Source organism: Chelonoidis abingdonii, chromosome 4 (genome assembly GCF_003597395.2).
Source record: "Chelonoidis abingdonii isolate Lonesome George chromosome 4, CheloAbing_2.0, whole genome shotgun sequence".
Lineage (NCBI taxonomy): Eukaryota > Metazoa > Chordata > Testudines > Testudinidae > Chelonoidis > Chelonoidis abingdonii.
The window spans coordinates 35,092,064-35,117,891 of record NC_133772.1 but is presented as its reverse complement, the minus strand read 5'-3'; the positions used below and the strand labels follow the sequence as shown (position 1 = coordinate 35,117,891).

At 50.2% G+C, this 25,828-nt stretch overlaps 1 protein-coding gene across 1 annotated transcript; it reads left to right on the top strand.

Annotated features, from left to right (window-relative positions):
- Window positions 1-201: 201 nt before the first annotated feature.
- Window positions 202-24,174, top strand: SIGIRR (single Ig and TIR domain containing). The gene is made up of 9 exons (XM_032773129.2): window positions 202-257; window positions 1,688-1,886; window positions 4,203-4,333; window positions 6,627-6,767; window positions 15,296-15,439; window positions 16,086-16,188; window positions 17,540-17,690; window positions 21,388-21,562; window positions 23,154-24,174. Exons 1-9 carry the CDS (start codon window positions 251-253, stop codon window positions 23,354-23,356), a joined length of 1,254 nt encoding a protein of 417 aa, XP_032629020.2. The 5' UTR covers window positions 202-250; the 3' UTR covers window positions 23,357-24,174.
- The last annotated feature ends 1,654 nt before the right edge of the window (window positions 24,175-25,828 follow it).

Sequence of the window (25,828 nt, the reverse complement as noted above, 5' to 3'; positions counted from 1 at the left end):
CTGGTAATGATTTGTTCTGTTCACTGGATGAGCTGAGCCTCTAGCTCCTCCGGTCCAGCTCAGACTTTAACCTCCTGTGGAGCAAAGACTGCAACCCGTTGAACCCCTCCACACGGAGCCACCTGCACTGCACGCCAACGGGACTGCTTACCTCACCTTCCAGTGCCTGCAGGCTGGCGATGCTGGGAACTACACCTGCACGCTCTACCTGAACAGCCACAGAAACGCCTCCTTCACCATCAGGCTGACCATGGAAGGTAGGGCTGGGGGAAGTCACCCACAACTATAGCTGCAGAGCCAGGATTAAGGGCCTGGCTTGAAACACTGATGCCTCCTGCTGGCTGATGCAGGGAGTAACACTGCTGTGCTTCAGAAGAGGCTGCTTGACTGCTTATGCTACTTCTGGCTCATTTGACACACACACAGTGTCCTACTCTGTGTCTCTGACACTCCATGAGTATATGTGTGTGTGTGTGTGTGTGTGTGGAAGGGGCTGGGGAAAATTGCAGGAATAAGTACCCTTGTATAGGTAGCTTTGCTTTGACAGGAAATATTAAAACAATATTTGTAGCGTAATGTAATCCACCTCCCCCATTAAATACTCCCCTACTTCTGAGCGTCTGTTCACTGAATTTCAAAAGAAACCAGGGCAGCGGCAGGGACCAAAATACACCCTAAATGGGGGTGATAAAGAGCAAGTATACACGGTCACCTGACTACACACTAGTCTGGCAACTAACCTCAGGGGGAAGCAAAGACTGTGAGCCTCACGAGCGGTGCTTTGACAGAATGAAACAGCGAATGAGCAGCAACAGGGGAGTAAAGTGGTTTGCGACATAGATTTGACAAGGTGGAGTGGTACAGGGGAGCCATTACAGATGGCGTAAAATGCAGAGGAAAAGGCTCTTGCACCAGCTGTGAAGGGTCAAAAGCCTCAACTTTCCTTGAAATGTTACTCTGGACTGCAGTGGGAGTTGAGTCAGGCACGGAGAGGAGGCTGCCGCTTCCAGTAGGAAAAGCAGCAGCCATGAGGAGATAGGGCACAGTGCTGCCCGCCCACTGCTCAGCTCCCAAGACATTGCTTCTTTTAGAGGGCAAGTAGCTCTTTTCCGGGGGTCTGTACTAGTCCTTAGAGCTGGAGGGGAAATGGCAAACATGGGTGAAAGTCACTTGCTCTGTGTGGATCATTGACATTTCAGAAGTGACACGTTTTAACCAGCTTTCACTAACAAAGGTGTAACATACTGCACGTGTGCACACACACAGCCGAGATGCCTTAGTTGGCCGTTGGGGAAACTTCAACACAAGCCCCTATGCCTTGAGCTACAGGAGGAATTTTGTTAGCAAGTAGGAGGCTGTTCTAGTCATTGGGGACCAGTTGCCTGGGGAAAAAACATGGCGACGCACACTGTGCCAGTGTGTTACAGACTGACTGTATGGCTGGGCAGTTGGGGCATTTTGCATGTCTGTATTATGTGCAGTGTGGATCTGCTACTCATTTTACTAACCACGTGACCAATTTCTTCACTGGGGGTGCAGAAGTGACTGACTTTAGAGAGTGTTGTCAGAGGCACAAAGGAAGTCAGGAAAAAACAGATGTAACTGAAGAGATTTGAGACTTATTTTTAAATGGATGCTGTCCCTTTAAAGAGTGTCTTTCCCAGCATTTCCTTCCTCTTCTATGTAGATCTGTGCAGTGGGCCTCCCAAAATCCTTGTCCCATCCAGCAACCAGACTTTGGAGCCTGCCTTGGGAAGCCAGATAACACTGAACTGCACTGTGCGGCTGCCCTCTCAGCAGCCCTGCAACCCCGTCCTGCACTGGATGAAAGATGGCCACTGGCTAGGCGATGAGAGTAGCCCATACGCCAACGAGGACAAAGTCTGGTAAGGAGTCTGACCTATCGATAAATAGAAAGCGGCACTGAGGTGGCTACTGACAGGCAGGGCAAATTGCTTCAATCATTGCTTAAATAGCCATCATGCACCCAGTGACCCACAGTTCAGTGGGAGTTCTGGACCCACAATTAATAATAGAGTCTCCACTGAGCAGTCCCCCAAATCCCAGTGTTTCCTACTGATAAGCTCAACTTCATGAGTCCTGGACCTCAGTGTGCCAGTGCTCAAACCTCCAGCAAGACATGCTCTCAGCCAAAGTGCCAATCCACATCACCTCCCTTTCTAGCCCTGGCTCCTCAGACCTCATCTGCAGCACCTCTGTTCTTCACACAGCTCTGCCAGGGCACTTGAGTCCTGACCAAGAACACCCCATTAGTCTTGTCCACAGCTCAGACAATGCACTTGAGGGAAAGTCTGCAGCACAGTACTACATTGGCGCAGCTGCAGCGCATCTGGTGAAGATGTGCTATGCCAATGGGAGAGCACTCTTCTGTCAGCATAATTACCCTTCTTTGGTGAGATGCGGAAATGCTGGTGTGGACAGTGCAGTCTTGATCTGCAACACCCTTGCCATTCCAGTCCTGGCCGTCCCTCTACATCTGAGGGCACTTCAGTCCTGACTCACACTTCCCATCCTGGGCCTCTTGAGGAAATATACCAGTGATGTCAGATTTTTAGGTGGAGGTTGGGTACAATTGGGAAGTGGCCAATTTCACCCAACATCTATTAATTTGTGACTGACACAGGATTTGAACCCATGTTTCTGGAATGCACAAGCACACTGTCCTATTTATCCTCTTTCTCTAAGGTATGTTCTAAAAATCATAATTCCACAGACACACAGATAAACAAAAAAGCACAGTGTGGGAAAAGAAAAACAAAAACAAATAAAGCCCCACAAAGCATGTAGGCCAGCTGATGTTTCTGCCCATTTTATATTACGGCTCAGTGAACTAAACACAAGACTCTCTGCAGCACAAATGAGGGGTCCAAGGGCTGCTGCATACTCTGGCTCAGATTCTGATATCTGTGCCACCAGAGTAAAGCAAAGCTCAACTGAGTAGGATACTAGAGTCATTGGGAGCAGAATCTGGCCCTGTGTATTTTCCCCTCAATTACAGAGGCACATCTGCTAGCTAATTTTTTGCTGTCCACTATAAAAGCCATAGTGCTTTCACCTGCTCCCAACAGGTCTCCTTGCTTAACAGTAGTTAGCCTGAGCTTTGTGGGGTTTCACTTGCAAGAACTTTTTTTTTTTTTTTTTTCTACCAGAGCATGCAGGTCCGGCTCCAGGCACCAGCCCAGCAAGCAGGTGCCTGGGGTGGCCATGGGGAAGGGGAGGTACGTCTGGCTCTTCGGTGGCAATTCAGCGGTGGGTCCCTCACTCCCTCTCAGAGCGAAGACCCTGCCGCCAAAATTGCCGCCTAAGACTGAAGCGGGGGCAGCAGAGCTCCTGCAAATCGTGATCGGGGCTTTTTTTTTTGCTGCTTGGGGCGGCAAAAACCCTGGAGCCGGCCCTGAGGACATGTTCCCTGCCCCCAGAGGGGCACACTTGTTTGAGAGAGCTACAGACACAAGACTAGCAGCATGTTGAGCCCTGGGTCACTTCTACACTGCAGCCAAGTACATTATCCCTGTTGCCAGCAGGAGGTGCAGCTATGAGGGGTGTGATGATGGCCAAGCATGAATGGAAAGTAGGGCCAGCAACTGACCCCATCTGAGGCAAGTCATCTGAAGTTCTTCCTTGTTGGAGGTCATTGTAAGGTGATCACTCCTGTGTGTGTGTGTGAGAGAGAGAGCACATTTATCCACCCCCTGTGTTGGCCAGGCAATGGGGAGTCCAGCAAAGCATCTCCTACCTTTTTGAAGGCTTTCCTGCCACTGAAAGTTAGATTCTAATTATAGATTTAGGAACCTGACTTTAGGATGCTAGTTTTGAAAATCTTGGCTTTGGTCTCTAAGTGCAAGGTGGATTCTTGCTGAACTGGGCCCTGGCTAATGATTTATTGTGTGAAGGAACAAAAGGCTAACTCTAAAGTAAAGACATTCAGGTAGATCACAGAATCCTATCAGAGCTTAGAGGTAGACAGCACTATCCTTCTATCCAGTCCTTCTCCCTTTCCAGGCTGAATTGTTCCCTACAATAGAGCAGAATGACAAAACGAGTTCCTGTAGATTACATGTAGATGAACTCTTAACTGGAAGCTCCTTGTTCTCTTCTGTCTCCTAGTTTAAATAGGAAACCATTTCCCTGAAAGTGTACCCTGTAGCACTGCACTGATGCTGGCCTCTTTCATCCCTCAGGATCGGTGATAACGGAACAGAGACGTTCATGTCCAGCCTTCTGGGGGTGAACCTGACAAGCGATGAGGACTACGGCGTGTTTGCTTGCTGGGTTAAGAATACCACAGCCACTTTCACACTACAGAGATCAGGTAGCTTTTTGGGCATTTACAGCATGCTGATAATGGTGCAGGGAAGGGGTTACTATTCCATTTGTGGTGGTGGTCTACTGGATAAGGCCTTTGAACAAGGTTCGGCCAGTCTATGGAGGCTCTCTAGGTGGAAAAAGAATCTCACAAGTATTTCTGAGATGAGTTGGGTGTAGCTTGAATATCCTGACTAATACTTTCACAGTAACTAGCTGTAATATTGCAGACTGAGTGGGATATGCTGAGTGCCTAACAGCCTGTCCAGAGTAAAAAATGCCCCCCATAAAAATAAATTCCAGTGGAATCTAGAGAGATCTTGACCTCAGACACACAGATCATAGTTAGGGCTCCAGATTTGTCACGGTGGGAAGAACCTCTTGGATACTTTGATTTTCCTGTTTGTCTCAGACTTCTCTTTCTGGCTATGATTTTAATAAACTCCCCCTGCAGTGGTAGCTACTGTGGCTGGGCCCTGCTCCACATCCTGGACATTTCAACCTGGCACATAGGGTTACAGTACTGCCCAGGTTTGGCCCAGCTGCCCCTCCATCATGCTGGGGGGCATCCAATCACATCTGATTAAGTGGCATTGTAACTTGTTGGGGGGGGGGGGGGGGGCGCGGGGCGCGTCACAGAGCCAGGCCCAGCCTTAAATGACATGAGCTGCTGTTGTAGGGTCAGTGTGGGGATGGTTCACCTCTCCAGCTCCCCCCAGACCCTCCTCCTTTGTTGCAGCGTTTTTTACCCAAGTCACAAGCCCCATGACTTCTACTAAATTTACCATGCCTGCTCCATGATTTTTTTTAATTTAAAAACTGTTATGACAAGTCTGCAGTCCTAATCACAGTCCATAAACCCACTGTTGTGTTGAGCTCACACCATACCTGTTAAACAGGGAAGGATGGCCCTGGGATTGCTGCAGGGCTGAGGCAGACTAGTTCATGGGCAGCACTGGTATACAGTAAAGAGGTTGTTGTCTTGGCAGTATTTAAATAACCAGACCATGACTTCTGAGGAGAGGCTGAGGGAACTGGGATTGTTTAGTCTGCAGAAGAGAAGGATGAGGGGGAATTTGATAGCTGCTTTCAACTACCTGAAAGGGGGTTCCAAAGACGATGGATCTAGACTGTTCTCAGTAGTACCCGATGACAGAACAAGGAGCAATGGTCTCAAGCTGCAGTGGGGAAGGTCTAGGTTGGATATTAGGAAAAACTTTTTCACTAGGAGAGGGTTGAAGCACTGGAATGGGTTACCTAGGGAGGTGGTGGAATCTCCTTCCTTAGAGGTTTTTAAGGTCAGGCTTGACAAAGCCTTGGCTGGGATGATTTAGTTGGGGATTGGTCCTGCTTTGAGCAGGGGGTTGGACTAGATGACCTCCTGAGGTCCCTTCCAACCCTGATATATTCTATGAGTCTAAGTAGACACGGCGCGTGTTAACCCTTTCAGTGACCTGCTGAGGCAAGTCCTGAACTTACTGCCAAATTTTCTCAGCTATTGCTCTTTTGAAATTAAACCCCTCCAGCAATGAGACACTATTGGCATAAAGAAGGGGGGGAGCAAACGGGTTTGTTATGTAAAGATGCTCTTTCTCAGAATGCTGGCAGAAAATGGTGCCATATGATGGCACCATAACCTGAAGTGCTGGAGATGGGGCTGCCTCCAGGAGGCTAGTCACTTAGGTCAAGACTTCTCATGGTTCTTTAAAACAGAGAAGGAGTGGATGATGGGGAATCTCTGGATTCAGCCCAACTGAACATAGTCTCTCCGTGTGTGTGTGTGTGTGTGTGTGTGTGTGTAGATGCCCTAGTGAAGGAATTCATTAGCCCCATTCTGAAGAAGGAGAATTCAGCTCTGACACTATGGCTAAGTGTAGCCAGGAAGCACCAAATACCCCAGACCCCAAACCCTCTCCTCTGTTTCTAGGCTGCTGTCACAGGATTTGGGGGCCCCTTTAGATCACAGAGCCTACAGCACCTGATCTATGTGATCCTTCTTTAAGCTGTTGCAGCTGAGCCATTCTTCACGCTAGTGGCTAGAGCTGGAAAAAAGACCATTAGATCAGAGTCCATCACTTGTACAGACAGGACAGCATCCACAGGCAGACGCTGCAACTGTTTTACTAGGCTGTAATTTGACAACACACGTGGTTTTAGCTAAGAGCTTTGAGGCCAGTAACCTCTGCTCAGTCCTTCCCTCAGCAGCCCCTAACCTACCCCACACCCCTCATTCTCCAAGGTATAAATTCCTTTAGTTCAAATTGTAAATGTACTGAAAATGCCCTTCCCTCTAATTGCAGAAGCTGCTGGACATGTGAGTGCAGTGCTGGCAGCCCTGTTTGTCCTGGGGCTGCTGTTGCTCATGGCTGTGATCTATGTGAAGTGCCGCTTGAATATGCTGCTCTGGTACAGGAACCGTTACGGGGAGCTGGAGATCAATGGTAACCCTTAGGGCTTTTGTGAATCTGGCTTTCAGTGCGATTTGCACTTTGGGTTTGAAGGAGACGGGGAAAGACTCAATGATCCAGACATGCTGGGCTTCTGCTGCTGCTTCTCTAAAGGCTTCATGAGAAAGGGATTGGAAAGCAGAAGTGAACTAGAATTCCACCGGACCCAGGGGGTCTTCCTGCCTCCATCTGCCCACAGGGTGACTCCCACCCAAGGGCCAGCCTGCCTCCTCCTAGCTTGCCCAGCGTGCTCCATATAGCAGACTCTTTTTAGATAATCCCTAATGTGTCTGGATTGGGACTCCTTGTTCCGCTAATAAAGTCTTTCTCCTCTTGGTTCAGTACGTTGTGAAGGGAGGCTACTCCCTAGGCTGTTAAGGTTGAAGCGAGCTTCCTCTTAAAAGCTTGATTTGTCAATCCACTCCGCCAAAGCCAGACCAATCAACTTGAAACTTCCCATTCCACATCTCATCTGGAGGCTCAGTCCTCCAAAAAAGTTTGTGGCAAATCACTCAGGGAGTTTCAAAAATGACATTCTTTGAGTGCTTGTTCACATCAATTCTAATCAGGTGTGCATGCGCTGTGTGCACAGTCGTAGGAAACTTTTTCCCTTAGCAGCTCCTGTTGGATCAGCTATGGAGCCCCCTGTAGTGGTGCCCTCATGGCGCTCAATATATGACCCTGCCAACCTGACCCCCCTTCAGTTCCTTCTTATTGTCCATGGCGGCATGGGAACTGCATTTCGCTTGCTTGCAAGTGTTTCCTTAGCCTAGTACCTAATCCTACCTGGTGTCTTGTTTTAGTAGTTAGTGTATTGTTGTTTGTGGTTAGTGTAGAATTGGTGAGTGGGACCGTTCCTACCCCTCACCCCACCTTGGGCTTCAGAGTATGCCTCAAGCCCGGGGTTTAAGTCTTTCAGTGTATGCCAAAAGCCTATGCCTAATAGCAATCCCCATGACTCGTGCCTGAGGTGTCTAGGGGAGGCGCGTTGGTCTGAGTGCTGCAAGATTTGTGAGTCTAAAATGGAAGTCATGCTCCTTTCTAGTTCTAAACAGTTACTGATGGAAGCTGCACTCTGTCCAGCAGCACCTGACCGCCAAGGCCTGGGCCCGAGCTTGGTCTGGAGCACCTTGGCATCAGTCCACGAATCGACAAGGAAGGACTCTGGCGTGAGAGACCTTCGGCACCAAAGATCCCTGGCGCTGCAGCAAGGAGCAGACCTCCAGCATCGATCCACATCTCCAATGCCCCACAAGCGCCATCAGAAGGCAGACAGAGGGCACTGTCCTCAGAGAGCTGCGAGACCACCAGGGGAGGCTTTCCTGCTCCAGAGGAAGGACTCAGCTCCCAAGCAGCAAGATCTTGTGCTGTTGACTCTGGTGCTGCAGACAGCACTATTGAGCCTGGCGCTTAATGACTCTCCAGCGGGGCAGTGCCTGGTGGAGGTGTTGGAGCCCCCCTCCACCTCAGACACTTGAGGCTGCTAAGAAGCTCATCGAAATAACTGCGCCTCAACCCCTGCCCTTTAGTGAAAAGCCTGCAGCACCACCTAGATGGGTACTGTCTAGAGGCAAGCCCACGATGATGAGGCTCTCCTGTCCCTGGACTGACACCAATCACAGACACCCTCGCAGGGCCTGCACCGACATGTGGCACTGGAGCACAGCAGCTGTTCCTTGGCACCTAACATGTGGCACCGGCTTCGGTTGTGGGACAGCTGGTGCTGATCCTCAACACGATCGTTGCTGTACCGATCCCCGACCACCTCTTCACAGCACCAACTGCCAGCGCAGGGGTTGTAAGCACTGCCACGGTCGTCGCCCTTGGAATCTTCGGACTCAGAGGCCAACTTGTATTACTCGAGGTGCAGTAGACATAGATCCGGTAAGTGCCAAAGAGATGTACAAGTGGCCTGGCAGCCGCCCCCCGCACAATGGCCCTTCTGGACCTCCTGGGCTTACCATCAGGCCCAGGGTACCCCTTCGAGGGCTTGTAGGCTGGTAGCCTCAGGACATCACCCTTCCTGGTCACTGATGGATAGACTTGCCCCTCGGGTTAAAGTGACCCTCTCCAGGCCGCCTTCTCATACTACATAGGAGTCGACGGAACTGGCTCCAGAACCTCCCATAACCCAGGACACATCTGACTGTGTCAGACCAATGGAGAAGTCCAGTGCAACCCAGGAACAACCTGGGAAGATAGAGGGCCATGAGGACCCTGTACCCCCACTTGCTTCCTTATCATACTCCCCTGATGAGGCAATGGCAGAAGCATCAGCTTCAGGTCCTCTGCCCATTGACCACAGGGTGCACCAAGACCTGCTCCGCCACATTGCCTGTAACATGGGCCTACAGGCACAGGAAGTCGAGTCAGAGGACCCAATGGTGGACAGTCTCACCCCAGAGAGTCCCTCCAGAGTAGCACTGCCTGTCATTAAATATATCCATAACAATTATAATATCCTGTGGCAGACTCTGGTCTCCATTCCGTTCACCACCAGAGGGGTGGAGAGGAAGTACTTTGTTCCTTCCCAGGAATATGAGTTTTTATTCTCACGCCCACGCTCCCTGGTGGTCTCAGTGGTGAATGAGAAGGAACGCCATGGGCAACAGGTGCCAGCACCCAAGGCTAAGGAGCCCAAACGTATGGACCTCTTTGGTAGGAAAGTATATGTCTACAGCGGAGGATAGCCAAACAGCAGGCTATCCCTGAGCAGGTATAACTTTAACTCTTGGGACTGTATGTCCAAGTACAAAGAGTTGCTTGTTGTGGAGTCAAAAGCGAAGTTCTCAGCTCTGGTCGAGGAGGGGAAGGAAGTGACCAGGACGTCCCTACAGGCCTCCCTTGACTCGGCAGACCCGACGGCATGTACCATCTCCTCTGGGGTGGTCATGAGGAGAACTGCATGGCTCCAAGCTTCCGGGCTTCTCCCGAAAGTTCAACAGAGCCTTCAGGACCTTCCCTTTGAGGGGCAGGGCTGTTTTCAGACCAGACAGACTTGAGGCTTCACAGCCTAAAAGAGTCGAGGGCAAGGATGAAATCTCTGGGGATGCACCTGCCTGCTACCAAGAGAGAGCCTTTCAAGCCTCAACCTGAGCAGCAACAGAGGCAATACCAGCCCTGCCCAAGGCAGCTACATACTGCTGTAGGTGCAAGAACAATAGGCGTAACCTTCTAACCTGCCCTCAGGCCAAGCCATCCTCGGGATCCAAACAAGGGTTTTGAAGGAACGACCAAGGACAGCAAACTCACCACTATCCCAGATCCTTTCCCCTGCTTTCTGAACCGTCTATCCCACTTCTACCGTGTGTGGTCCCATATAACATCGGACCGCAGGGTTCTTCACACAGTAGAAGTGAGATATTCTTTCCAGTTCTGCTTCTCCTCGTCCCTCTTCAGGGATCCTTCTCACGAACAACTCCTTATCCAGGAGGTGCAATCACTCCTCGCCATAGAGGCAGTGGAGGAGGTTACTCAGGAGCTACAGGGCAAGGAATTCTACTCCCGCTATTTCCTAATCCCCAAAGCAAAGGGGGGTCTCGGACCCATCTTAGACCTGCGAATACTCAACCAGTTCATGGTAAAATTGAAGTTCCGCATGGTTTCCCTGAGCATGATTCTCTCTTCCCTGGATCCGGGGAACTGGTATGCCACCCTCAACATGAAAAATGCGTACTTTCATATAGCCATTTGGATGGCTCACAGATGTTTCCAGATGTTTGTTGTCGACCGCATACACTATCAGTTCATGGTGCCCCCAGTCGATTTATTGACGGCCCCTTGGGTGTTCACCAAGGACATGTTGGTGGTCTTTTCTCCACAAGAGGCAGGTACAGACGTATCCCTACCTCGACGACTGGCTGCTGCGGGGGCGCTCCAGGGAGCAGGTGGAGTCTCAGGTCCGGTTAGTCAGAGAGATCTTCCAGAGGCTAGGACTCCTCCTCAACATGAACAAGTCAACTCTGTCACCGACCCAACAAATAGAATTCATTGGGGCTGGGCTGGACTCGGTTCAGGCAAGAGCCATACTACCAGAGTCCAGATTTCAGGCGCTGACAGGCATCATTTAGACAATACCCCACCACAACCGTGAGGACATGCCTCAGTCTCCTAGTGTGGCTCGCCTCAGCTTATCACCAGGTTGAGACAATTTGGACTCAGTAATTGTGCCAGAGAGAGTCTTAGATGCCCTATGTTTGTGGCTGGACCCTCGCGTGTTCTGCCAAGGAGTCCCATTCAGCACCCCTCAATCATCCATGACCTTGGTAATGGATGCGTCGGACCTGGGTTGGGAGACCCAGCTAGGAGACCTACAGACTCAGGGCAGGTGGTCGCAGTCAGAGATCTCGCTCCACATCAATATAAAGGAGCTCAGAGTGGTCAGACTAGCCTGCCAGACCTTCCAGACCAGAATACAGGGTCAGTGTGTGCAGTGTTGACTGACACCACCATCACGATGTTTTACATAAACAAGCAGGGCAGAGCCCGCGCCTCCCCTCTCTGTCAGGAGGCTGTCCAGCTATGGGATTTTTGTATAGTCCACTCCATTCACCTGGAGGTGTCCTATCCCCCTGGAGTATGGAACAAGCTTGCGGACCACCTCAGCAGGTCATTCCACAACCACGAGCGGTCCATCCGGCCAGAGTCATACATTCCATCTTCTAAAGGTGTGGGTTTCCCTGGGTAGGCCTATTCACCTCCAGAAGCAACAGGAAGTGTCCAACATTTTGCTCTTTCCAAAAGCACAGTCCGGGCTCTATCTCAGATGCATTCATACTACCCTGAGGGGGACCATCTAATGTATGCCGTCCCGCCGATACCACTCGTTCACAAGGTACAGCTCAAGATTCGCAGAGACAAGGCGGGGGTAATTCTGCTGGCCCCTGTGTGGTCATGCCAATATTGGTACACCACACTTCTGGAACTTTCAGTGGACACTCTGATCGCACTACTGCTCCTCCCTGATCTGATCACATCGGACCATGGCCGCCTCCTTCACCTGGACCTCCAGTCCTTCCATCACATGGCTTGGAAGCTTCATGGTTAAACTGAATGGAGTTCCAGTGCACAGAATCGGTGAGGGAGTTGCTGTTTGGTAGCAGGAAACCTTCCACCAGGGCCACTTATCTAGCTAAGTGGAAAAGGTTTTTGTGCTGGTGTGAGTGCAGTCACATACCTCTACTTCAGGCTTCTATATCAGTCATCCTGGAGTATCTAATTGCATCTGAAGCACCAAGGTTTGGCCGGATCATCCATCAGAGTCCACCTCATGGCCATCTCGGCATTCCACCCAGGAGAGTTGGGACACTCGGTACTAGCCAACCCTATGGTGGGCCGTTTCCTGAAAGACATGGAAAGGTTATATCCACAGTCCCGAGCGCCGGTACCTGCTTGGGATCTCAATCTGGTCCTTGCTAGGCTAATGGGTGCCCCATTCGAACCACTGGCTACATGCTTCCTTCTGTATCTATCGTGGAATGTGGCATTCCTGGTTGCCATCACATCAGCCAGGAGGGTGTCAGAGTTAAAAGTATCAGAGGGGTAGCTGTGTTAGTCTAACCTCTGACACACACCCCCTCCCCCGCCCCCCCCCGAGTCTTCCATAAGGACAAAGCACAACTCAGGCCGCACCTGGCCTTCCTGCCCAAGGTGGTATCCCAATTCCACATTGGCCAAGACATTTTTCTACCAGTTTTCTATCCCAAACCACGTGCTACTGCACAGGAGCAGAGTCTTCACTTATTAGATATGCAGAGAGCACTAGCGTTCTACACTGAGCACACAAAGCTTTTCAGGAAGTCAAACCAATTGTAGCAGTGGCAGACCGGATGAAGGGGCTTCCGTTCTCCTCACAACAGATTTCTTCCTGGATTACAGACAGCATCCGTACCTGCTACTACCTCACCAAGGTCCCAGCCTTGGCTATTACGGCCCACTTGACACAAGCTCAAGCCTTGTCCGCCGCTTTTCTGGCCCAGGTGCTCATCCAGAAGATCTGAAGAGCGGCAACCTGGTCTTTGGTTCACATGTTAACCACCCACTATGCCAGCATGCTGGAGAGCATGCAGCCTTTGGCAAGGTGGTGCTCCAGTCAGTGATTCTTTAACTCCGACCCCACCCCCCGGGGAGAGCTTGGGAGTCACCTGATTGAAATGGACATGAACAAGCACTCAAAGAAGAAAGGATGGTTACTCACCTTTGTAACTGTTGTTCTTCACGATGTATTGTTCACGTCCATTCTAATACCCGCCCTCCTTCCCCTCTGTTGGAGTAGCCGGTAAGAAGGAACTGAAGGGGGTTGGGTTGGCAGGGCCCTATATTGAATGCCACGACGGCGCCACTCGACCCAACAGGAGCTGCTGAGGGGAAAAGCTTCCGATGACCGTGCATGCGGCGCGCATACACCTGATTTGGAATCCCCTGTGGTTTCTTTAAAAAGATACGTGTGAACTTAAGATGCTGTGAAAGTGATTCTATATTCCTAAAATGATACAACAGCATTCACTTTATAGAGTTTCTGTATTCTTATGAAACCCTGTACTATTTCTTTAACTCTTATGAAAGACACTTTTTTCATTGTTAGGCCTTGTCTACACACATCTGTACCAGTTTAGATAAACCAGTCCAACCCCTTCTGTAGAAACTTATTTCAGTTTTAAAATGGCTGTTCTAGCATATCCTTACCTGAGTGTGCAGTGCTGTTTCAGTTTCCCAGCTGTTCTTCTGTTGCTCCGCCCAGCTTACAGCACCTTCTGGATTGCAGAGATTTAGCCCTCTGGCTAGGTTACTTGCAGTTCTATCCCTTCCAGGGCACTCAAAATCCAAAGTAAGTCTGACACAATGTAAATTTAACCTCTTCTTTGTTCCAGGAGATGTGCTAGATATTGATCCTCCCCAGTCTCTGGCCTTAGCCAGCCTTTTCTCCCACAGTGAGAGCCTAACATCTGTTCTCTCGTCTCTCTCTGCTCTCCCAACTGCCCAGCCTCTTCCTTTTAAACCCCTCCCTGGAAGCCTGCTTCCTGCTCCAGGTGTCTCCATTTGGGCTGATTTGGCCTTTGATAGCCAATTTACTCCCTTCCTGCCTTGCATACCCCATTATAGGGTCCAGTTGTGGTTTAGACTGAATCTGTTCCCGTTCAACTTTTGCTCCAGCTGAACTAAATTGGTTTAAGTAACACCTTAAGTTAAATCAGTGCAACTCAGCTTAAAGACAAAGCCTTTAGGGTTATTGTCAAAGTGAAGCTGGTAAGTGATTCCGTAGCAGAAGTTATTACACAGGTTAGAAATCCTAGGAATTCCACTCTACAAAAACACCTAAACATTGGAAAGTTGGCAAATACCTAAGTCACCTAGACATCCTTAACTCTGCCTCATTGTGCCATCAGAACACAGGTAACCTTTGCAGTCCATCACAAAAGCTCAGTATGATTTTTTTTTTTTTTTGTTTGCAGTCATTAATGAGATGTCCCTGAATAATGGATGGATAAAGTGTTCTCCAAGTTTCTGGCTGTTGATGTGGTGAGGCAGAGTTAAGATTGTTTGGGTGACCTTAATTCTGTATTATCCACTGTCTTGGCTAACTTTTTGTTTGGGACTTTTTGTTATTTCTGTAAGACTGCAATACTCTTAAGGATTTTTTGCTCAAAATATATGATGGATTCTTTCAACATTAACTCCAATGATGGTTGTTTGCAAGGTTGCCGTAGCCATATTTGATCCCAGAATATGAGAGACAGACAAGGTAGGTGCGATGATGTCTTTTATTAGACCGCCTTTGGTTGGTGAAAGGTACAAGCTTGTACCTTCCACCAACAGAAGATGGTCTAATAAAAGATATTACCTCACCTACCTTGTCTCTCTAATCATGGTGTCTTTTTAAAATATGGGAAAACTAAGAGTATCTCCTATTTTTGCGTATTAAAAAATACATCAGTATAGAGATGGTGAGAACTGATGAAGACAGATACTTGGAACCATTGCCAGGGTTGCTGTGGGATTTGTATTACAGCTGCACCTACCATCTGCTTGGTGCTCTTCAAAGCATCCAAAAAAACATGCGGTCTGCTAGCACAAACCAGTGGTAATAACAAGTATAGTCCTCTTTGGGGAAAGAATTTGGATGATGTCACCAGGACACTGGGGTGTAAGATCAGGTCCTGCTCCAATTCCTGCCTTGCTCTTCTCAGGGGGACAGGGACATTTTAAAGTCCACCCTGGAGCAATCTGGTCCATGTGGCTGGGATGTTGGGTTTCCTACATGGTGAGTTTTTCAGTGTCATTAAAAATCCTGGAAGTAGCACCATCTAGTTAACTTGCATATGAATTGCTGTTTAACACCCTGTTAACTTGCCCCAAAGAGATTCCATCCTGAGGTGTCTGAGCAATGCCTTCCCCAGTTGGGAAGCTTATAGGAAACTGGCTATCAGTGCTGAAAAACTGAGCTCTGTATCTGCCACACTGCAATGTTAAGTGTCTCTTTTACCACCACCGTTTTCCCTTGCCCTGCTGGGCACTTTTCACAGATGGGAAGCTGTATGATGCATACGTGTCTTATGCAAACTCCCCGGATGACAGGAAGTTTGTGAACTTCATTATGAAGCCGCAGCTGGAGAACCGTCACGGCTACAAACTCTTCCTGGATGATAAGACCATCCTGCCGAACTCAGGTATGGACCATCCCAGATGCCGCCAGGCTCACGTTACATGAGACGCAAATGGACATGCTCCCACTGTTGGAAAGTCCGCTTTGACCTTAGGTTAATGAACCTGCTCTTTAGGACCCAGGAGGCCTCACCCTGCACAGAAGGTCTGCTCTCTGGTGTGCCACTTCCCTTTGCTCTCCCACACACCTTGCAGTCAAAGATTACAAGCACTAACTGATTAAGAATGCTGTGATGTCAATAGCCGAGTGTTGTAGAGATGGGAAAAGAGAAACACTGAAACATTAAGTGTTCCCTCCAACGTCCCATAACAATTTAGCGAGAGAGTTGGGGATGGAACCCAGGAGTCCTGACACCTGGTCCCCTGCTGTAATCACTGGAAAACACTTTCTTGAGCTCCGATAGTATAACCTGCGTCTGGGAGAAGAGCACTTTACTCTCTAAAACAGGCTGGGTTATGAATTCAGCTGTTTGAGAGACTGTGGGTCTCTCCGTGAGGATGCCCTGTTGCCCTCAGTTTGGGTTCGGATGCTAAGGCAGCCCATTCCTGGAGGAGGAGGATGACTAGTGAAGTGCTGGTGACCCATGCTGGCTTTGCTTAGTCTTTGCCATGGCTGTGACTGTGAATCTCATTTCTATCCTACTCCTCTAGAGCCTTCAGCAGACCTGATTATGAACGTGAGCCGGTGCCGGCGCCTCATTGTGGTTCTCTCGTATGCATACCTGGAGCAAGACTGGTGCATCAACAACTTCAGGTGACTGGCTGGTCACTGAGCAGGGTTCTAGGCTGCTGCTTTGCTCCCCTGGTAGCACAGAGGTAGTTCTCACTAGATTGTCAGAATGACTACGAGGCAAACTGCGCCCTGTTCTTCTCCCCACTCTGCAATCCAGTCATGTTATTCCTCCTTCTCCCCCACACTGCTGGGGTGCTCAGCAGAGGAGTCACTGAGAGCACAGGAGGGAGAGTCTCTCTGCTCTCAGTTCCTATGTCTGGTGCCATAGCAGCCTGTGGTGGCTGTGAGGAGCAATTGTTAGAGTTCGAGCAGGACTTACTTGCAAGTCTCTACGGAGTATGTGCAAACTGCAATTTTCACAGGCCAGATTCAGGTGTATTTTCCTAGGGCAGCAAAAGGCACATCCTGGCCAGGGCCCCACCCAGAGGATTCAGGGGGCCTAGGGCAGGGCTGGGCCTTCAGCAGCAATTCAGCAGCGGGTCCCTCTCAGAGGGAAGGACCTGCTGCCGAAGAATTAAGTGGCAGCAGTAGAGCAGCCTAAGTGCCATCAACTGCGGCTCTCTTTCTCCCCCCCCCCCCCAGTCACAGAAACACCATGGATTGCAGAGACAAGCAGCCCCCCCCCCACGCTGCTTGTGGCGCTTGTATTTACCGGGCGGCACTCCAAGCGCTGGGTCCTTCACTCGCTCAGAGTCTTCCGCTGCACTGAAGGACCTGCTGCCAAAGACCTGGAGCAAGTGAAGGGCCTGCTGCCAAAGTGCCAATGAAAACCCGGAACGGCTCACAGGGCCCCTGTGGGACCCAGGGCAAATTGCCTCACTTGCCCCTGCCCTGGGCAGCCCTGATCCTGGGCACCATGGTGACCTCCTCTCCATCCCACCGAAGTTCAAGTCTCTTTTTCCAAAGCCAGAGATTTGAATTAAACTATTGTAAAAAAAAAAAAAATTTTAAAGGTAAAAAAAACCCCCAAAAACAAAAAAAACCCTTCCCTAATCTTGTTTTCTGAAATGGTTCAACTTTTTAGCTCATACTTTCTAAAACATTTGCTAGCCACCTGGCATGGAAAATTCGAGTCCAAACTGTGAAAGTTTGCCAAAGTTATAAGCAAATGAATAGACAGTATTGGGCAATCTTAACTACAGGCATCTCTTCCAGCTCCACCTATAACGTGGTTACAAGTCCTAAAAACCTTGCCTCTATTCTCCTTACTCCAGCTCCCAAAGCAGTTAGCTCCCAAGCCAGTGCTCATTGAAGTCAGTGGGAGTCTTGCCATTGCTTTGCAGTTGGTCCAGGCAATGAAGAGATGGGTTAGCTGAAACAGGCATGATTCATTGCACTCCTAACTCCCTGGAACGGTTGCCTTGTATTGCAGGGACGGTCTGTTGAGACTGTTGGAACTGTCCCAAAGACCCATCTTTGTAGCCTTTGAAAGCCAGTATCGGAAGATAGAGCATCTGGCCATTAACCTGCTGAAGCAGCACAAGAATGCTGTGACCTTACTGCTCTGGCGGGCTGGCTCAATGGTAAGTTGTGGGTCGGGTGGGAGTGGAAGGTTTCTCACAGTGCTGCTGAAAGGCTCTGGGTACCACTCTCCTTGACAAAGCAGCATTTCAGACTTTGCAAGAAGCACTGAAGTGAAGATGTGGTTCTCTGTGGTGGAGGGGCTGAGAAGCTCCCTCTGCTCACTGACCTCACAATGGTATGTGCCAAGGCCTCTCTTCTACTCCAGAGCTGGAAAAATAGAGTGAGAGAGGCTGAGCTGGGTCTTCAGGATTTTCTCCACTAAATCCTCTGGGGTACTTCACTGTCCTGCCTCTATACATCCTTCCTCTTGGCATCTGCTATGGCCACTTTAGCCCTATGACTGGGAAGGCAGGCTAACTCCAATCAGTTGTCCGTTCCTGAGCTGGCTACTAAGAGATGCTGCAGCCTCCCTTTCTGAAAGCAATGAGCGCCACTTCAACCCTGCTGAGGTAACAGAAACCAGAGATTCTCCCAAACTCACACAGACTGTTTCCTACTACAAGGAATGATAGGTGCTGAACTGTCAGGCCAAGCCTATTGCTACTCAGGGCTAGTCTACGTTAGAAGCACTACAGCATTGCAGCTACACCAATGCAGCACATCTGAGGATGATGCTGTGTGCCAACAGGCGAGAGCTCTCCAGTCGGTATAATAAAACCACTTCCATGAGAGGCGGTAGCTCTGTCTGCAGAAGAAGCTCTCCCGCCAACATAGCACTGTCCAGGCCGGTGTAACTTATGTTGCTCAACAGGGTGACTATTCACACCCTGAGCGATATGTTATATCGACATAAGTGGTAATGTGTACAAGCCCTTAGGCAGCCCTGCTGGAAGGGTCCTGCAATATCAGAACTAGAGTGCAGTGGCCTTTGAACAGCCTGCGCTGCAGCTGTCCCCAACAGGCCTCTTGGCTGCTGCCCTGGGCTCCCTGCATGTAGCTCTCCTTGAGAAGCCCTCTGGCCACTGACATATTACTCACATTAATTGCTGGCTGGGGTTTTTAACAAAGAACAGTAAATCCTGTAATCCACATAATCCTCCCTTGCCTGGAAGCTCAGAGGCAAAGGAGCATGGAGTTTCCTAGAAGTGCTGTAGCTCCAGGTAGTGACCCAGATGGCCACGTGGTGGCACCATAACCTGAGAGATGATAATGGGCAGTAGTTTAAGAGATGTCTCAGCATGCTACAGTGCTGGGGAAGAATCTTCATGTCCAAACAGACAGGAAGGCTACAGGACAGATTTTCAGAAGCGCTCAGCTCCCATTGAGAACAACGAGAGCTTCTGGATGCTGAGGACTTTTGAAACTTGGGCTGTAAATGACTTGCCCAGAGACACACATCAAATCAGTGGCAGAGTTGGAACAGAGCCCCAGTCTCCTATCTGTGCACAGAAATGACCACACTTACTTACCAAGGATGTGATAATGGGATAGAGAAATTAGATACATAATTGTGCAGGAAATTAGAGGTCTAACTGTGTAAAGAGCAAGTCCCACAGTGACAGCAGAACATTTTTAAACCACTCCCTACAATTAACAACATTCCCTCCTCAGTCATGTTATAGAAAATACATTCCCGGTGGTACTACTCTTCAGAGATCAGCATGGACACTCCTGGTAGAGCTGAGCTCCTCTGGTGCCACTCACTTGGCTATAGACTCCTCTCCAGTTCTCGGACAGAGGTTGGGTGTACATGGTTAGCCTTTGGGCTCTCTCATTAGCCTAGCCACATTCCCCTATGTATCTGACACAAGATGGAGCCAGCCATTTAAACCCTTTGACTCATTGCGTTCATGGGAACACACTGCCTTTCTCTCATGGCCTTGACATGTGCAACTAAAGCCAAGTTTAATGCTGTCTTTCACTGCCAAGAGCATTTTAGGGCTGGCTTGTGTCTGGCCTGTGTGCACCCCACTTATGGGACAGCAACAGCTAATCCCCACATCTGGGGAAAATGCTGGAACTACTTTCTCTGCACTATGGGGGTACAGCTTGAAAGGGAGGGGGGCAAAGAGTGGCAGCACCATGTCCTCACCTACTTCTCCCACTGCCCCACTATGCATGCTCCCTGGGTGGATCAAGTCTCTCATTTCAGACTAAAAGTGCTCAGTTCACAAGTCAAATGTGAATTCTAACAGCCAACCCCAAACTCACACTGGGCTCTTTCCCTCCCTGCACCATCACCAGCAATAGGGGCTCGGCAGGACTAATTCTGCCCTCAGTGCGGCTGGTGTAATCCCCCCGTCTTCCTCTCCTCAGCTATGCCAGTGCAAGCTATGGAAGGCGAATGGGTTTGCACAGATGTAAGCAGGTGAGGCATCATGCAGAATCATTATTCCTGGTGCCGATGCAGAAGAAGGAAAGACTCCACTGTCAAATCCCAGAGCCCAGGGTCTGGCAGTTACAAGAGCCAGGACTTGGCTTTGAACTCAGTGACACCCACCAGATCTGGAGCCCCATTCTGTCTAGGGGAGACCAGCACTTTAACTCTGTCCAGAGCAGTGTGTTTGGGACTAGAAAGCTAGCTTGAAAGCTGGACAGAAGCTTTCTCCTGGGCCTAAAAGGAAGTCCTACTGCTTTCCACAGCTGTTTCTTTTTCAAACCCAAGCCTAGACCTGCAGCTTCTAGCCTCTATACAGTCTCAGCAGTTCTGCCGGGATCTCCACCCAGGTTCTGCTAGTTTTTCCTGATCTCAGCTTGGCGAGAGGCCATCTTCTGAGTACAGCCTTTGCCAGAGTTCTGTTGCTGGGGCTTCAGACATGTGCAGGGACATGCCCTTACTGATAGCAGGGAGCTGTGCAGCTAGAGCAGCCCTGCCAGAGTGAAGCAGCACTGAACAAATGCAAAGCCCCCTCCAGCTTCAAGAAGAAAGCATTGCACACGCCGGACTGTCAGTGTCTGAGATGGCAGGCCCCATCCACACTAGCCCCTCACTGAAGGGGATTGGAAGCTTCTTGTAGCTGGATTGTTCAGATCTCAGGCACTTCTGTACAGCATTTACTCCTGCAGATTTGATCCTGGCACTGCAGATAAGGTAGCACCGAATCCTTCTTGGTTCAGATAATGTGAAATTCCTAGTGAGGAGACAGGATTACACTGTTCCCCTGGTCTCTGTGGGACGTAGGAGTGTGGGGAACGCCTCAGAAGGGGCAGGAGTTTGTGGGAGGAACATGCTCTGGTGGATAGAACAGGGGACATCTAGTCAGGGGACCTGGGTTCTATTCACAGCTCTCAGTGACCTGCTGGGTGCCTTCTCTGGGGAAGGGACTTCCTGTCTGTGCTTCATTTCCCCTTCCACCCTTCGTCTGTCTTGTGTGTCTAGACTGTATGCTCGGTGAGGTAAGGACTGTCCCTTCCTGCAGCTACAGACAGGGCTAGCACAATGGGATCTTGGGTGCGGCTGGGGCCTCCAGACATGACAGAATACAAAATTAAAAAAAAGATTCAATTTTTCTCTGATTTTTGGCTGACTTTCCAGCTCCCTCTGCAGAAAAAGGAGTTCTGTCTCCATAAACTTTTCAGGGGCCAGACCTGCTGCATGTGTCACAGCTCACATGCCCCAAGAATGCTCTTAGCAAGTAGGTGCTGAAACTTGTCCAGAGACGTGTCAGGAGTTGTGGAGCTTTGCACTCGGCGAAGGATATGGCTCAAACAGAGCTTGGAGGGGACTGCTACCAAGGTTCTCCGTCTTCCTTACAGACCCCGTCATCAGATTTCTGGAAGGAGCTGTGCCTGGCTCTGCCACGGAAGGTGTCGTACCAGGGGATCATGGCAGACCCTCAGACCCAGCTCCAGGAAGACAAGGACCCCATGCTGATTCTCCACAGCAGCTACCTGGAGTACCAAGGAGACCCCCATCCTGAGGGAGACCTGGGTACCGTAACCATCTGTCTATGTTCTTATATGGCTCCCATTGCCATAGTTTCTGAGCCCCATTTTATAAAGGGGGATGTCACAACAAACTGGCTAGGCTGCAGACACTTATTCCATGAACACCTAGTGTCTAGAAACGAGCACCCATAGGGCCAGACATCCCCGTGTTGTGTCCTCCTCCTGTTGGTGTTCCACACGTGGAGCTAGGATCGAGTAGGAGCAAAGTTCACCCCTCAGAGCACCATTTCCAACCTCACGTCTGAGGTTAGTCAGGATTAGTGGGATGAGCAATGACAAAGGGCCACTGAGAGCCATCTCAATGTTTCCTCCTTCCCCTGCTCTCTGCAGCTGCCTGCCGGAGCCTTGCACTCTGACCCAACTCCTCCCCCACAGAGATGGCTGCGAGTTTCCTTCCCATGCCCCCAAGGCTGTCTCTGTCATTGACTTTGGATTGGGTTCGATGTGATCAAATCCTGGTTGGCTAACCATGTCTAACACAAGATATTCATGCCTGGCACTAAATAAATCACCATGGATGGCCATTGACCCCAGCTCGTCCCCATGACCCCCAACACACACACGTGCCACCTACCCTTCCCTTTTGGCCTCTTGGGGAGAGCCCCGCAGTTTACTAGGGCTCTGAGAAGCGCAGAGTAAGTGGAGGCCCTATCCCTTTCCCTGTGCAGGCTGAAGCAGTCTATTATCCTCCAAGTCAACATGTCAAAGAGAGCATAAGCTAAATAGAAGGGAAGGGTTATACCAGTGGCCATTTGTTTCCTTCACAGGCCAAAAAGACAGTGATGATGGCTAGGTCTTGTCTCTTCCCAAGCCTCTGGAACAGCTGCTGTTGGCTGGAGTAGTGGGAGGGAGGTGCGCTTACTGGTATTTGTCCCAAAGGACTTGGAGAGGGAGTCCAGGATTTGTTAACACATGCTGAGTTGCTGAGAAATATATTTTAATTTTAGTAACAGGATTCAAATAAGTCCTGTGCTTATAAAAGATTTACAAGCAGCTAGCAACACAGAGCTCAGCTTGTTTGTGCCCAGTGATTGTCCTGTTAAGCAGCGAATGGAGAAATGATGGGCTTGGCACAGCTGGCTGGAGTTCAGACAGGAGCACTGCAGTGATTCTGCCAGGTGTTCTTTGCAGCCTGACAGCAAGTTGTCAGGCCTCAGGCACCTAACTATCAGGAACAGGAGTTACTAGTTGTGTGCTGCATCCCAGCACAATGCCTGGCAAAGCTTCCCTTAGGCTAGTGCAGCAGAGTGCGGGGATCCTGGGGCAGCCTTGTTCTCTAGCTTTGCAGGGCTCTGGCAAAAAATTTGGGAACACAGTGTGACCGGGAGATGAGGCAACAGCTCTTCACTAGGAGGAACAGTTCCTGGTTTTTTTTACTTCCTGTTCTTCCACTGTTGGCTGGTATGGCTTGACCCTAGAATTGCTATTCGGTGGTAGGAAAGCTCTGTAGTCTCTATCCAAAAATCCCCATTCCACCCCCAAAGCAAGCCAGAACTCTTGGGATTGCCAAGAATAGGAACTGCTGGGGGTCCTGTCCCCCATCCCCCACCAATCTGTACTCTCCATCCCAACAGGTGTCCGTGGGTCCATTTTAAGGGGCCCTCCGCCCCCTCGAATGACTGGCCCTGATGGACCACCAGCACTAGCAGCTGGCATCATGGAAGAAGTGCAGCTGGAGGAGGGCCAGAGGAGTGAAATAGACATCTCTGACCTGGGGTCACGCAACTACGGAGCAAGGACAGACTTCTACTGCCTCGTGACCGAAGACGACCTCTGAGAGGGAGAACAGAGACGGTGGGATTATTGCTCCTGTGGGACTGTCCATGTTGGTGTCCCTTTAGAAGGAAGTGCTGCTCAGCTAGTTTCTTTAACTCAGAGACCTGGGCAGGTCTTCAGCACTCCCATTCCTGGGTGTTGTCTATGGGGAAGGCAAGGCAGGGAAAAGGGCTGACTTTTTACCCACCTACTGGAGCCTTACAGTCCCCTTTAAATGCTGGGGATCTTAGTTTTTGCATCTGTTCAGGACCAAGGGAAATTGCTAGGAAAGAAGAATTCAGTCTTTTGCCTGGAACTTGCTGAAAGAGCCTGCGGTGGTGGAGAGGAAAAAGCCCAGGGAAAGCTGGTGCTGTGAGGTGGGCCGTGGCATTGTAGATGGTGAGGACTGTCTCTGGGATTGCTAGAACCACTAGGGGTGCATTGCAGTAACAGATGCCAATGAGACGCTGGATTTTGTTGTGGCCATTGGGTACTGAGATACTGGCAAGCACTGAGTTCCTGGCTATACCAAGGCAGTAGGTCTTGCTGTGACTGGGTTGGGGGAACACCACCAGCAGCGCTAACGCTGGGGTCACCTTGAAAGGTGATTGGGATTTGTGATGATAAATGTAGAGCCATAGTACAGTGTAACACTGTTGCAGCAAATGCCCATGGAGGCCTCAGCCATCAGCTGGAGCTAGTTTGTGGATAAACGGCCACACAACACAGAGGGCTGATGGGAGTTAGGGGGGAACCTAACTCAGCCTCATGACTGAAGAATAGAGACAGCCACGGGCGTTAAAGCAGTTTGAGGGCAGAGCCACCAGAAGAATCCAGGGGGCTGAAAGCAGAGGCTGATCCCCCCTGCTGCTGCACTGTTTGTTACTCAGGGGTTCTAGTACCACCAGCATTTTGGCAAGGGCCATTTCCTGTGAAGGAGCGAGAGCAGGGACGGGTCGCTCTCTCCAGGAAGTGCCCTGTAACAGCATCGCTCACCGACAGGCATTACAGTGCTGTTCCTTAGGCACCAACAGGACAGCTTTGGAAAGGCTTTCCTTGATTCACAGAGCAGCTTTGCTCTTTCTTCTTTTTGAAATACAATTAAAATAACTGTTGTTTTAAGCTGGTCTTGGCCTTTTCCCTCCCCCTACAGTTTTAGGAGAGGATGGAGATTGTGAGCTCTTTGTGGAAGGAGGGCTGGGATCTCACGTTCTTCCCTCTTTGGGCAGTGACATGTAGTGGCAGGAGACGGGGCAGAGCTTACTGGAGACTCAGGACTGGAATAGCAGGGGGGATGCAGGTCAGGACTGAGGTGTGTTGGCAAAGGCCTCTGATCTTGATTGCAAACTGCACAGCACGACTTCATGCCAGTGCTCCCTGGCACGTGGGAACTCTAGTATTTACCGCACCCACGGCCCCAATGGTACTTCTCCCGAGTTACCTGTACTGAGGCAGGGAAGTGAGCAAGGGGCCCCAGAGGCCAGTGCAGGACACAGATGCAGCACAGACAATGGCAACTAGCAGGAGACACCCCTTCAGTTAGGACTTTGCAGGCACTAGCTCAGACCCTAGATACAGTACTATGGTCCCACTACCCCCTGGGTTCTGATAGTGGCTGCTGCCACTCTGAAATCAGGTTAGAGATGGGTCAAGCCAGCCAAGAGATGTGGGGTGGGCCTGGCCCCAGCTTCCAGAGGACTCCAGCTCCATTCTCCAAAGGGAAAGTTACAACATAGACTTAAGCCAAAGCAAAAAGCTGACAATTTCTGTGCTCTGCCTGGGGAGCCCGCAGAGCACTATCCATGGGCTTCTTAATGTTTAATGATTAAGAGGCTGGAAGGTGAATGGGGCTCTTACAGGGAGTCTTTGCATGAGATTCTTGGTCCTGCTGATTCACTGCTCCACAAGGGCTTGCAGTTGAATTTGCAAGTCACAGCCACCAACAGGGCTAGGCCCAGGGGCTGCCTGCGTGAGTGAGCTGTGGCTATGCAGGGACCGTGACTAACAGTCCATATAGTACCTTTCCTGCTAGGCTAGCAGGGCTTCCTCTGCCCCTTAAATGCAGCTGAGAGGATGGAGCCCAGCAGTGCCAGGCAGCAGCACAACACAGCAGCTTGGGACATTGTCGCCCATGGAGATTGCAAAAGTGTTTTGTGCAGACAGAACATGATTAGCCACTGCAAAGTCAGTGTGGGCTTGGGGCTAACATCCCTGCTCTTGCAAAACACCGGGGCACCTTTTGTTATCACATGAGCCAAACGTGAAGCAAAAATCAGCAGCAGCCTCCCCAGTGCCACGCTAGGGCATTGGCTATGCATTCACGCTGGAGGAGTGTCATCTACCACCTCACCAGTCCTCCCTAGTGACCAGACCAGCCCAGCCCTGCTTAGCAGGTGCAAGCCAAGAAGCTCACAAGCCCAGTGGTCTGACTCCACAACTGCTGCAGGTTACTTGCACTCATTACAAAGCCCTCCTGAAAAGCAACTAACTTTAG

Coding starts and splice junctions, on each gene's coding strand:
- SIGIRR (XM_032773129.2), top strand. Junction 1,887..4,202: donor GCCAACGAGGACAAAGTCTG/GTAAGGAGTCTG, acceptor TTCATCCCTCAG/GATCGGTGATAACGGAACAG. Junction 15,440..16,085: donor GACCATCCTGCCGAACTCAG/GTATGGACCATC, acceptor CTACTCCTCTAG/AGCCTTCAGCAGACCTGATT.